Genomic DNA, 13,341 nt, shown 5'->3' with positions numbered 1-13,341 from the left:
CGGTGTTTGAGCTAAAAATGTTTCTTTTGCTACTGGAAAGAATTTGATTATCAGTTAGTTGCAGACACCAAAAGATGGGATTTAATAGGATTACAATTTCGAATTGCTTCGTGCACTTTTAATTTTACTTTTTATTTTTTTTCAGAATAGGATTGTACGAATTAATACATTTTGGTCAATCATTTGTAGACAGAGAACAAGAATTAAACAAACGTGGGTACTTATGGGTTTCGTTCCCCCCAAAATGATTTCCATATTTTCTAATCGAGACATGAACTTTTTTTTTATTCTCAGGCTTAGGGAAATGATTTTCTAAGCCTTGTAAAAATGAAAACAGTATTAAAATAAACATTCACGTGTGGATTAAAATTAAAAAGGTAGTGTTAAATAATTAAAAATCATTTTGGGGGAACGAAACCCATAAGTACCCAAACGTGGATGCAAAAATACTAGAATTTGAGTGAAACGACCATCAAAGGACAGAAGTTCGGTGAATTATCACATTTTGGCAGGTCTATTCACTTGGCGAACTACTTGGAGAAATACTCTCGTGGTCCGCTTTGCCACCATTCAATCGAGCGGTCAAGAGCCTGAAAAAGTTTAAATTTTATCATTAACCAGATCAACGAGCTATTTTTTTGTAACATCCGTTAATACTTACCGAATATTTTCGACATTCGATGAAGTGTAGACTTCTTGCAATGAGTTACAATCCAGCATGGATGACAGATTTCTTAGCAATTCCAAGCACTTATCATTAATAGCATTTGACTCAAAATTTTCAACGCAACTTGATACAAAACTTATTATTCCAGCTTCTGTTATTTCCATACAAGCTTTTGAACTTTTTTCAATAATTTTAATAATTATTTCTATGGAAGCTGAAACCATTAATTCATTTTTCCGCGGCGCACTCCATTTGATCAGCTGAATTAATCGTTTCACATGTCTTGTTTTTTCAAATAAAGATTTCAATTCATCAGAATGCATTCGATGTACACACTGTGACATAACCACTACGGCTCTGGTACAGGGGTTCTCTGTTAAATTAGGTTCTAGCAGAAATTGCATTGCTGTTCTGCATATTTTATCAAAATCTATTCGTCCGATTCTCAAATTGACAAGTGTTTCGATGGCATTCCAGTAAGAAGATTTAGCATCCGTTAAATCGTGTGGAGGTACCAATCGAGTTGGTTGAACGAAACTCAACAAAGTTTCAACCAATAATGTCACTCCATTAGAACAAAGCTGGTTAGAATATCCACTGAAAACAAAGATATTAATTTTCCATGTTTATTCTTGGTTCTTGAAAAGGTGGAGTCGAGCCAGTGGTGATTTTTCGAAAATTACTCCTATGTATGTAAAAATTTTGAAATCAAACAGTTGAGATATGGTTTTTCTATTAATGTTATACCAATTTTCAGACATTTTTTTAAAGGATTTCCAGTTTTCACCTACAAGAGCATTTCTTTGTAATAGAATTCGCATAATTGTTGCTAATTCTAACAAAAAACAATATTTGAACCCTTCTCGAAAGTAAGAAAGCAAAATATTAGTACGAAATATGCTTGAAACATTTATAAATTATCAAAAAGAACATAGGGCACTGGATGAGCCTGAAGATTTTCGATCAAGGGTGAAAAAGTTATACATGCAACTTATTCAACTATTCCTTTTTCTTAAGTTTGCGTTGAAATAACGTATTTAAATAAGTTTTAAAAAATGGTTGAGACCAACTTGCATTTCAAAAAATGGATGCAAGAATAGGTACAGTGCATTTTATTTTCTTCCAATACGACTTCAACAAATTGTTGAGTACATGTTTAAGTTTAAAAAAGTTTTCAACTGTGTACCTATGAAGAACACGCGCCTACTTAATTTTTGGAAAAAGTTTCGCATTTCTACATCAACTCACATTCCGAATCTTATCAAACATCTCAATCCGTTTTGTACTACAAATGGCGAATCAAAAGTTTGCATAGATTTTATAATAATTTCCATGCAAGGACGAATATTGAGAATTCGTGAGCTATCAGCAGCAATGAAATCATCAATTTTCGTAATAGTATGCCCATTTTCAAAAACCTTGTTTGCCTTCAAAAAGTAAGTGAGAGCTCGAACAGTTGAATCAAAAGTTGCCACATTGAGAGCACGAGCATCATCATATATGTCACTGTCTGATTTAGTCACTGAAATTATTTGCAGAATTGAAAACTTGAAATTTTCTTACTCGTTGCAATCACTCCTTGAAGATTACGATGAGTTTTTAGCAGATATTCGAGAAGCTCCACGCTCATCATAGTTCTTGAACAATCTATAAACCTCAACTCTGGTAACACTTTCTGGCAAGCTACGTACATAATCGTGTTATTGTTCGATTCCCGAATAAACCTGAATGAGTACATGATTTACATGATATGTTATAGGAAAATTACTTATGTAAGTAATGAGCATTGCAAATCTCGTTTACACAAGAAAAAAACATAGACCGTGTAAAAAACTAACTGACCTTGTTTCTGATATATCCACTGCCTTCAAGTTGTTTAAATTGAATAAGTCACTTAGCTCTTCGCAACTTTTAATGGGTAAATCTCTCACAGCGAGCACTTCCAGTTTTCGTAGTCTTGAAATTCCCGTTAGACTCTTGATGTTGGTCCCACTGATATCCAATGACCGAAGATTTGGAAAATTACTGCAAAGTTGATAGAAATCATCTTCAGTGATTTGTATCCCACAGATAGCTAAGTGTGTCAAAGATGGCAGCATTCTTCCAATCTGAAAAAATACATTTTATTTGGTACTTGTGTTTTACATGCCCTCATTTTATAAGTATTTTTAAATTATTAAAAAGTAAAAAAAAAGTGGAATGTTTTTTTTTTGTATTTTTAAGCTTACAATTAGTAAATAACCATTTTGAGCTTAATGAATAATGTGAGAGTTTATGTTATTAATCACTATATTTCATTTAATGGCAGTTTTGAAAATTTTTATCACTCCAAACAACCTTACTCTGAGCCCTTTTTTTGGTTTCCACCCGATGCTAAAAAAAATTTTTTAATGGTAAAACCGATTTTTGTAGAAAAAATTTAATTTTTTTGGCAAAAATGATGTAATTAAGTTTAAAAAGTTTTTACACAAACAAAGCGTTAAAATATTTTAGATTTGGTAACACTATTTTTGCATCAAAAATTAAAAATTTTTGACTATTTTTTTCGATAACCAGCAAACAAATTCTGAGCGAACGGTTTTTCAAAACTATACTTAGATAGTGGTAATAACATAAACTCTCACATTTTTATAAAAATTGATAAACAGTGAAAAAAATGGTATTGACCCGGATCACTGTATGTACTGAAAATCGAAAAACTACGCTCCGCCCCACTTTCTGTGCGACAAAAGTTTTGCAAAATTCAAGGATCGATAAATAAATTTTAATAGTATTCATTAGAATTCAAATTCCCGTTTCACTAATTTTATGATTTTACCAACATTTTTTGCCTATTTTCAACAATTTTTCACAAAATTCTTATCAGTTATTGAACTTCATTGTTACATTCATAATAAAGTTTTCTGAATTTCCATATATCATTTAATTTGTTAAGTTAAAACTAGTAGATCAAACACAGACAAATATTCTAAAAATCAGTCTTGCACTCCTTTTTAGTATTACAAACAGGGAGAACTTCGAAAAATAGTATTGCATCTATTCTTATAAAAAAAATACGGTATACTTTTTAGTGCAAAAGCAGATATCATTTTTTCTCAGATTTGCATTGTTCTTCTCATAGGAGAGACTTAATTGTTTGACAAATATCGTTTGTTTTTTGGGAGCCTTCATTTTTCATATATCATTTTCTTAAAACGTGATGGGATTTTCACTACTTCAACATTCTTGTAAAGTTTTTAAAATGCTGTAATATCAATTATTTTAAGCAAACTCTAAAAATGGAATGGAGCAATCTATAACTGAATGACCGTGTAATGCATGAAACGATTGATTCTAAGTAGACTAAAGAAAAAAATGTATTGATTCTAAGTAGACTAAAGAAAAAAAATGTATCGATTGCTTGTAATAACTTACCTTCCATAAATAAGCCCCAATTTTTAGATTTAGAAAAGTTTCCAATTTTCAGTTCTTCTATAGAACATTCCTGCAGCTGCCTGGCATTATTCTCAACCAGTGTTTGAGGTTGTAGGGTAACTTTTGTTGCGTTCATTTTATGAATGGGTTTCCAACTGAAAGGAACATCCCCTTTCATGAAATGGGAATAAACTATGTTACTCGATTTGGGATCCAGTTCAAATGCGCGTTTGTTGTATGAACCTGTAAATATATCGAAGTAAGCATAATCATGTAGAAAACTAACCATTTTTAATGAACTCGGCAATTTTTTGGCAGGCAATATCATGAAGAGAATTGCCCATTGTATGGAATAACGAAGAAAAATGGGAACAGTCGTACAGAACAAAAAAAAACCAAGAGACTGGTGGACAATCTAGGAATGAGAACAACCATCTCAGACCTGTGAACACCTGGTGTATAGCGAGATCTATGCACTTCGTGGGAATAATAAAGTGGGAACAGTCGTGAATGTTTTGTCATCCCACAATCAGCAAGTCGCCGCGTACATTCAAATACAATCGAGGAATTTACGACAAAACTGTGATTTTAAAGAGGAAAGAGGAAAAAAATTTAGCTGCCCCGGTCCAGGTTCAGCAAAGTTGGGACGTTTTGAAAGTGGCGCACTTTTACAAAATTTCAAAAAATTCAAAAAAAAAATGTTTTCTGAAAAGAGGAAAAACTATTTGCAAATGATTAAAAAACAGTGAAAACATATGCCATGCAAGTTTTATCTCATAACACTCAAGAAAACCCATAAATTAACCTACAAGAAAAAGTACTTTTTGGAATTTTGCTCAAGATATGTAGATCAAGCAATGTGGTTTTTTGTCCGTGGGGAGAAAAACTGTGCATGTTTTTCACATTTTTGGATAAGTTACAATAGTTTTTATCAATAATGAATTGTTTTTTTTTGAAAATTTGAAAGTTTTTTTTGCTAGGGTTTGGTCAAGGAATTTTTTTCGGCACTTTCAAAACGTCATAACTTTGCTGAACCTGGACCGGGACAGGCATATGTTTTTCACTGTTTTGAATTAATCAAAAAAACGCAATGTATATTAAATAGACAAAAAGATTATCACTTTTTTTTTCAGAGAAACGATGGGTTTACTTATTTTTTCTGAAATGCTCTAATACGTAAAAATAATTCGGAATAAGATTTTTTATTATTCCCATGAGATGCATTGATATTGCTATACACAGAACAGGTGTTCAGAGGTCTGAAATGATTGTTCTCATTCCTAGATTGTCAGGACCACCTGTCTTATTTTGTTCTCTACGACTGTTCCTATTTTTTCTTTGTTATTATTAGGTCGGCAAATAATTATTGACGTATTTTGCCATTTTACGATTTTTTGTAAATTTTATATATGTGACTTATAGTAGGCAGTGAGTATATGAAAGCATATAAATTTCAGCTACTTTGGTCATCTGCTTAGTATTAATATTTGAAAAAATCGAAAATTTTTTGAAAATTTTTTTTCGTGATTTTTTGAGTTGGCCGTTAGAATTTTGATGTTTATATCTGAATCAATTAAGTTTTGTTTTTTAAGTGCAAAAAATGAATCCCAACTCAATTGAGCCATTCCAAAAAATTTTATAGTGAATCAAAGTAAAAAAGCGAACCACACAAAAATTACCATGTTTTTCAGTTTTGATTAATTCTTGAAAGTATTTATGATAAATTGTATAAAATTATTACTTTTATTCATTTTATTAAATTTTATTAAATTTTATTAACTCGAGTCATTTCCTGTTGATTTCGTAACTTTTCAAAATCCAATTTGTTCTTGAAATATGGTATTTGGATAACCTGTACGACGTTTTCAAAATTGAGTTTCACTTCCAACTGTCGGATGACTTTCTTTGAAAATTGGTAAGCGTTTTTTATCCGCTCAAAAAGACAAGTGATGAAGAAATATATTAATTGTAAAACAGAAATGCTCAATTGAAACATTTTAAACATTTTTGAATTCCTAAAATGTCAGAGACAAAGTCTACAGGTTATTTAAATACCATGTTTCAAGAAAAAATTGGATTTTTAAAATTTTTGAAATCAACAGGAAATGACTCGAATTTTAATAAAATGAGTAAAGAAAATAGTTTTACACAATTTATCATAAATACTTTCAAGAATTAATCAAAACTGAAAAACATGGTAATTTTTGTGTGGTTCGCTTTTTGACTTTGATTCACTATAAAATTTTTTGGAGGCTCAATTGAGTTGGGATTCATTTTTTGCACTTAACAAACAAAACTTAATCGATTTAGATATTAACAACAAAATTCTAACGGTCAACTCAAAAAATCACGAAAAAAAATTTTCAAAAAAATTTCGATTTTTCCAAATCTTAATACTATGCAGATGGCCAAAGTAGCTGAAATTTATATGCTTTCATATACTCACTGCATACTACATATAAGTCACATATATAAAATTTACAAAAAATCGTAAAATGGCAAAATACGTCAATAATTATTTGTTATATAATGACCGTGTTTCTTCATGATTTTGAGTTGCTAATTGCAAAAAATTGCAAAAAAATTGTTGTCAGGTGATATTCCAACCTGGGACGCCGTCGAAACACTTGTCAATTTGAGAATCGGACGACTAGATTTTGATAAAATATGCAGAACAGCAATGCAATTCCTGCTAGAACCTAATTTAACAGAGAACCCCTGTACCAGAGCCGTAGTGGTTATGTCACAGTGTATACATCGAATGCATTCTGATGAATTGAAATCTTTATTTGAAAAAACAAGACATGTGAAACGATTAATTCAGCTGATCAAATGGAGTGCGCCGCGGAAAAATGAATTAATGGTTTCAGCTTCCATAGAAATAATTATTAAGGTTATTGAGAAAAGTTCAAAGGCTTGTACTAGCATGATAGACGCTGGAATAATAATTTTTATATCAAGTTGCGTTGAAAATTTTGCTTCGAATGAAATTAATGATAAGTGCTTGGAATTGTTAACAAATCTGTCATCCATGCTGGATTGTAACTCATTGCAAGAAGTCTACACTTCATCGAATGTCGAAAATATTCGGTAAGTATTAACGGATGTTACAAAAAAATAGCTCGTTGATCTGGTTAATGATAAAATTTAAACTTTTTCAGGCTCTTGACCGCTCGATTGAATGGTGGCAAAGCGGACCACGAGAGTATTTCTCCAAGTAGTTCGCCAAGTGAATAGACCTGCCAAAATGTGATAATTCACCGAACTTCTGTCCTTCAATGGTCGTTTCACTCTAATTCCAGTAGTTTTGCATCCATGTTATTGTATTTTTTTGTTCTTTATCTTCAAATGATTGACCAAAATGTATTAATTCGTGAAATCTTATTCTACAAGAAAATGAAAGAAAAGAAAAATAAAATTAAAAGTGCACGAAGCAATTCGAAATTGTAATCCTATTAAATCCCATCTTTTGGTGTCTGCAACTAACTGATAATCAAATTCTTTCCAGTAGCGAAAGAAACATTTTTTCGTAAGAAAGATGCCATCGAAAGTTTTCCAAAAATTCCAAGATCTCTTATTGCAACTGATACCTCTGAGAGAGTCTTATATTTAGTCTTAAGCTTACTCCTAGCTTTTCGAAAATACTTTTCGATGCGAAACCATTTCTGAGCAAAATTCAGAAGTATGTACACTGGCTTAAAAATCAAAACACGTATTATTTTTATTCCTCAACGGACAAAATCAGATGTCTTCAAGAACAGTTAGTAGTTGGCTTAGGTTTAGGCTTAGAGTTAGGCTTAGGCCAAGCCACGTTTTTTTGAAAAACCATTTCTGTGAAGAATTTCCACAGATTCTACCAATATCTGAAAATTAAAATACGTACTATTATTATCATTCCTCACCGGACAGAATCAGATGTCTTGAAGAACAGTTGGTGCAAGTTGAGGAGAAGCCTTGAGGCGTGGTCCACCGGCCACACTTTTACACACTGGCGGCGGGACTCATTTCTTTTCTCTTTTTCTTGTGTTTATTGCGTGTGTCCCCTCCCGGTCTCTGCTGCTGCTCACTTCTCCTCTATATCACTTATTTTTTCTGCGAGACTCGAACAATCTTTGAAAGCGGCACTGATTCTTTTACTGACAAAAGAACTCGAAGAGCTCCTCTTCCGGCCACTCGAAAATCACTCATTCTTTCCCATTATTATTAAAACTTTCTTTGCTCCTTTCATCGCACTTCTAATGAGCTGAACATCTATTTTCTCTAGAGAGAATGATGTTAGGAGGTGGTGGAGGATGTGGTGCAGGAGGAACATGGCTCGGTTTTCTTGTGTTTTTGGCAGGTTAGTTGTTTTGTGACGAACATAGTTTTGATAGACTGATCAGATATTGAATTGGGTGTTCAAATTATAAGCATTGCTCCTTAATTATGGCATCTCGGTTTTTTGATTTTATTTTAAAAAAAACACACGGCCTTTTCGAAGTGAGATAGTTTTGGCACAATGTCTAGGGCTCACTATTTATTTCTTGGGTGGCATAGACACTCTCGTCGACCACCCAATTCAATTAGTCAAGACCACCCAAATTGATGAGGTGTGTTGCTCCTGAAATCCCTGTTTCCATAATGGACGTACATTTCCACTTCGCTTGGCATAGGAGCCTTCTATTGTTTGGCGGGGAAGGATTTTCTGAGAGCATGGGATGAATAATACTTTTGATAACTATTACCAACAAAACAGCAATACTTTATTTTGCGCGTCAAATCTGGTGTATTGGGTACGTACCATTACATTTACATTACATTTGGCGCGCAAAACTGAAAAAAAAACCGCAGAAATAAGTGAGGTCAGTGCATTCATACTATTTTCAGTACGTACCTGAGACACCATATTTTACGCGCAAAGTGAAAAAATTTGCAGAAATAATATTTCTGGGTTTACAAGGGTGTTTAAAATCGATTTTATAATTACTAAAGTTTCCACATTGTTTTTTGAGAATTTTTGCATTTTGCAGAATTGCAAATTATAATAATAATAAATTTTGTAAGCTGTAAACTTTTTCACGACATAAATCGGTCCATCATGTCCCCTTTTCCCCTTTTCAGTTCTTTTTCAATTCCCTTGATACATAATCGGCGGGGCAGTTCGTATGACAATTTGTGACAAGAACACTGCTTTCTTCTTCCCATTTTCTCTTCCGCTCAAAAATGAATGTGTGTGTGTGTGCGTAACCTGAAAAAGAATGACAAACACACTAAAAGTTAACGAGGAGTCTCTCTGGTCCATTTTGCACCACAAACGCGGATTTATTTTGATGGCTGGTGGGGGATTAGGTAGACGGCGAGTGGACGAGGCGGTGTGTGCATGATGGGCCACAAAAAGTAGTATGTCAGAAAAATGGAAAAGGAAAAAGTGGAAAGAACATGCCGAAAACGAGTCATGAAATTTTTGGAGGAAAGGGAACACACGGGGATGCTCTTTTTGGAGTCTTCACCCTGTGGGCACAAAAATAGGCACAAAAATACCTACCGCCTTGCGCCACACACGGGCCTGCAAAAATATACATATAAGCAAAAGGATGATACTGTAAGATTTCAAAATCTTTCCCTTATACCCAAAACACACGTTAATATTCGAACAATTTCAGTATCCCTCCGGAACCATTCCACGTGTGAAGACATCGATGCCGAGGATCGCCTGATGGTCGACCTATTCCGTGGATACAACTCTCTCGTTCAACCAGTCAGAAATCGATCGGAACTTCCGATGATTGTCAAAATCGGAATGCAACTTGTTTTACTGATCAACGTCGATGAAAAAGAGCAAGTAATGCACACAAATGTGTGGTTGACTATGAAATGGGACGATTTTCAATTGAAATGGGATCCCAGAGATTATGCGAACATTACACAGATTCGAGTTGCACCCGAGAAAGTTTGGCTTCCAGATATTGTTCTTTTCAATAAGTATGTTGAATAACAGGTTATATACTCAAATCTATATATTTCAGCGCCGACGGGAACTACGAAGTATCCTTTATGTGCAATGTGCTCATTTTGAGCACTGGAACAGTTCTCTGGGTTCCACCGGCAATATACAAGAGCAGTTGCATTATTGACGTCGAGTTCTTCCCATTTGATGATCAGCTATGCAGTTTGACTTTTGGAAGCTGGACGGTGAGAATCTGAATGTTTTATTTTTATTTTGATTTTAAATTGTTTTTTAGAAAAAAAAATTAACAATTGGAAAAAAGAGTTTCTGAAATAATTGAAATCGAAGAAAACCTTTTTTTTTAATATTTAAAAAACTCGTTTAAACATCCAAATTGGAAATCAAAACTGTTGAGTTAAAAAAATGTTTTGTGTCCCAAAAATCGATAATTTGTAACTTTAAAAATGTTATAATTCGAAAAAAAAGTTAAACTTGAAATAATTATATTCAATGAAATTTTCAAAATGTATTTAGACTTTATTCCTGAATGTCTAATAATTTGCTGTTCAACAGAGGCAAAAAACACTCGACATTTTCAGCTTGTAACTTTTTCTCTAGAAACTTAGCGCTAGAAACTCGAATAATTCAAAAAATTCTGAAATTAATTTTTGAAAGATTTAAAATGAGGTTTTTTGGTTAGCCAATAAAAAATACAAAATAATTTTTTGAATATATGTAATTGTGGAATTTTTGAATTTTTTAAACAAAATTTTATTTACTAAAGTAGACAAACTTGATATTAATTTTTAAAAAATAAAACTGTACAAATTTTCTAATTAAAAAAATTTTAAACTCCAATATTTTCCAGTACAACAGAGACGAAATCAAGCTCGACTTTCTCACTTCGGACCGTGTCGATTTTTCGGAATATTCGACAAGTTCCATATGGGATATGATGGATGGTCCAGCTGTGCTGACATCTGACAGAAGTCGCATTGAATTCCAAATCAGAATACGACGGAAAACACTTTTCTACACAGTTGTACTGATTCTTCCAACAGTTTTAATGGCATTCCTCAATGTAACAGTATTCTATTTGCCAACAGCTTCCGGAGAAAAAATGGGATTAACAATGAATGTACTTCTGTCAATTGTTGTGTTCCTGCTTCTTGTCTCCAAAATTCTACCACCAACATCTTCGTCAATTCCACTGGTTGCAAAGTATCTTTTGCTCACTTTTGTGCTCAATATCATTACTATTATGGTGACAACTATCATTTGTAATATCTATTTTAGAAGCCCAATTACCCATCGATTACCACCTTGGGTTAGGAAAGTTTTCCTTGATGTGAGTTTTTGAAAAAGTTCTTAAATTAACTAATGTATTTCAAAATTAAAAAGTCATACATTTCCTTATTTCCTATTTTTTCCTAAAAAAAAAGAAATTTGGAAATAAATTTTTTAATGCAGAATTTCCAGATTAAAATTTTTGGTATCAACAAAAATTTTAGTTTTTCCAAAAAATAAAAAGAAATGTTTCGAAAAATACACGAAAAAATCAATTTTCATTAAATTGTACTTTGATTAACGAGAAAGTTTAAGATAAAATAAATTCAAAATAATAAAACAACACATTTTTAAGACAAATTTTATTTAAAAAGTACGAAAAATCGAATTTCTATTTTTTAATTTTTTTTTTACATATTTTCCGAAAAATGAATGAAAAACCAAATTCTAAAAAAGAAACATTCGTTTTTCGATATTCGGAAAAAAGTTGATTTAAAGTTTAAAACGAAAAGGTAGGATTGAAATGATTATTTTAAAATGTAAGGTATTTTTTCGACCAACCAAAAAACCAAAAAAGAATGCTTTCTGCTATTTATTTTCAAAAAAAAATTGATTGAAAAACTAAAAAAAAACCAAAATTCTGAAATCCTCACAAGTAAAATGTTAATTTCAGATTCTCCCATTACTGATGTGCATGCAGCGTCCGCACCGGAAAAATGTGATACAGCGGAGTCATCGGAGACTACTGGAAACTGGTCCAAGTGTCGAAGAAAATCCAATGAGATCAGGAGAACATCATCCATTATGCCGGCATACTCATAATCAGTACGAGCTTTCAAATGTTGCTTTTTCTAATACTCTAATGATTTTCAGAGATAGCTGTAGGAGGGTGAGAATACAAAGTGATGAGCTGGATGATGAGCTGTCGCCTGAAGCTCAACGAGCAATCGATGCTATTGAGTTTATCACGGAAAATCGCAGAGACGAAGAGATTACAAAGCAGGTGAGTAATATATGAAATAGAAAACGTGGGGGAGAAAGTTCCCATTTTATAGAAACTAAAGCGAAAATTAACCCAATAAAGTGGTTTCCCCGTAGTATGATTTTGCAAACACCTACTCAAAACGACTAAAACTTTCATAATTTCAGTTCCGAGATGATTGGAAGTTCATTGCAAGCGTCGTGGATCGGTTTTTGTTGTACGGGTTCTTTGGGGCAACAGTTGGTGGAACGATAGGTAAGCTTTGTAAAAAAAAATTTGGGAATAAAGTTTTGAACGCGTAGTTTAACCAGGAAACCGTTTACAAAATCATATTTTTATTGAAAATTTGATTAAAAACATACCATATCCTCATTAAAAAAAGGCAAAAAGGCAGTCAGGTATGAAGTAGGCGAATAATCACACAGGCATGCGTGAGGTTGGCCGTAAACAGGCAATCATATGGCAGGCGTTCAATTAGGCAGGCGTAACGTAGACTTGTAAGCAGGAAAGCACATAGTAGGTATGCAGTAGAAAATAATAGAGCAAGTCTGCATTAAATACGCGTGAGGGCATGTAGGTAGGCATGAGGCCAGCGTGTACGAAGGTATGCATGAGAAATTAATAACGTAGGTGTAAGGTGTTCATGAAGGTCGGCAAGTATATAGTAGGTGTGTCAGGTTGGCAGGTATGACATAGACTTGTAGGTAGGTATGAAGTTGACATGTAGGCATTTAGACAGACATGAGGTCCGTAGGTAGGCAAGAGGTAGGCATGTAAGCAGGCAAGCATATAGCAGATAAAATTTAAAAATGAGCAATACATTTCAGGAATAATCTTCACTGCTCCATCAGTTTTCGAAACATTCGACGAGAATGCCACACTTGTAAAACTGAAACAACTGTACGATATGGGTCTAGCCAACGACACAGTTCTTGGTATTTTCTGAACAAAACGAGTAGAAATTGTATATTTTCCATTATTCTTTCATTTTCAACTTTTCTCTTTCATTAGGTATGTTTATTTGTTCATTATATTTGTGTATTATAAATAATTTATCAAAGAGAT

At 33.0% G+C, this 13,341-nt stretch overlaps 2 protein-coding genes and 1 pseudogene across 4 annotated transcripts; 2 read left to right on the top strand and 1 right to left on the bottom strand.

Moving 5' to 3' along the window:
• Positions 1 to 512: 512 nt before the first annotated feature.
• gadr-1 lies at positions 513 to 4,425 on the bottom strand (annotated as a pseudogene). The gene is made up of 7 exons: positions 4,368 to 4,425; positions 4,082 to 4,324; positions 2,510 to 2,775; positions 2,231 to 2,391; positions 1,916 to 2,189; positions 662 to 1,264; positions 513 to 590 (listed from the first exon to the last, which is right to left on the bottom strand). Coding segments are annotated over exons 1-7 (1,683 nt in total).
• Positions 4,426 to 6,673: 2,248 nt separating this feature from the next.
• F58D2.3 (Armadillo repeat-containing protein 5) lies at positions 6,674 to 7,502 on the top strand. Its single transcript, NM_001307288.4, has 2 exons — positions 6,674 to 7,171; positions 7,243 to 7,502. The coding sequence occupies exons 1-2, from the start codon at positions 6,762 to 6,764 to the stop codon at positions 7,316 to 7,318; spliced, it is 486 nt and encodes a 161-aa protein (NP_001294217.1). The 5' UTR covers positions 6,674 to 6,761; the 3' UTR covers positions 7,319 to 7,502.
• Positions 7,503 to 8,101: 599 nt separating this feature from the next.
• On the top strand, positions 8,102 to 13,340 carry lev-1 (Acetylcholine receptor subunit beta-type lev-1). 2 transcript variants are annotated; one of them, NM_001268775.4, is made up of 9 exons: positions 8,177 to 8,420; positions 9,724 to 10,042; positions 10,087 to 10,252; positions 10,876 to 11,228; positions 11,304 to 11,355; positions 11,968 to 12,119; positions 12,168 to 12,297; positions 12,444 to 12,531; positions 13,104 to 13,336. In NM_001268775.4, exons 1-9 carry the CDS (start codon positions 8,351 to 8,353, stop codon positions 13,220 to 13,222), a joined length of 1,449 nt encoding a protein of 482 aa, NP_001255704.1. In that variant the 5' UTR covers positions 8,177 to 8,350; the 3' UTR covers positions 13,223 to 13,336. The 2 variants fall into 2 exon arrangements, with proteins under 2 accessions (NP_001255705.1, NP_001255704.1); NM_001268776.3 differs by having other exon boundaries at positions 8,102 to 8,420; positions 10,876 to 11,355; positions 13,104 to 13,340.
• Position 13,341: the final 1 nt, after the last annotated feature.

This window comes from Caenorhabditis elegans, chromosome IV (assembly GCF_000002985.6).
Source record: "Caenorhabditis elegans chromosome IV".
NCBI classification, from domain to species: Eukaryota; Metazoa; Nematoda; class Chromadorea; order Rhabditida; family Rhabditidae; genus Caenorhabditis; species Caenorhabditis elegans.
This window is presented reverse-complemented; position numbering and strand designations above follow the sequence as displayed.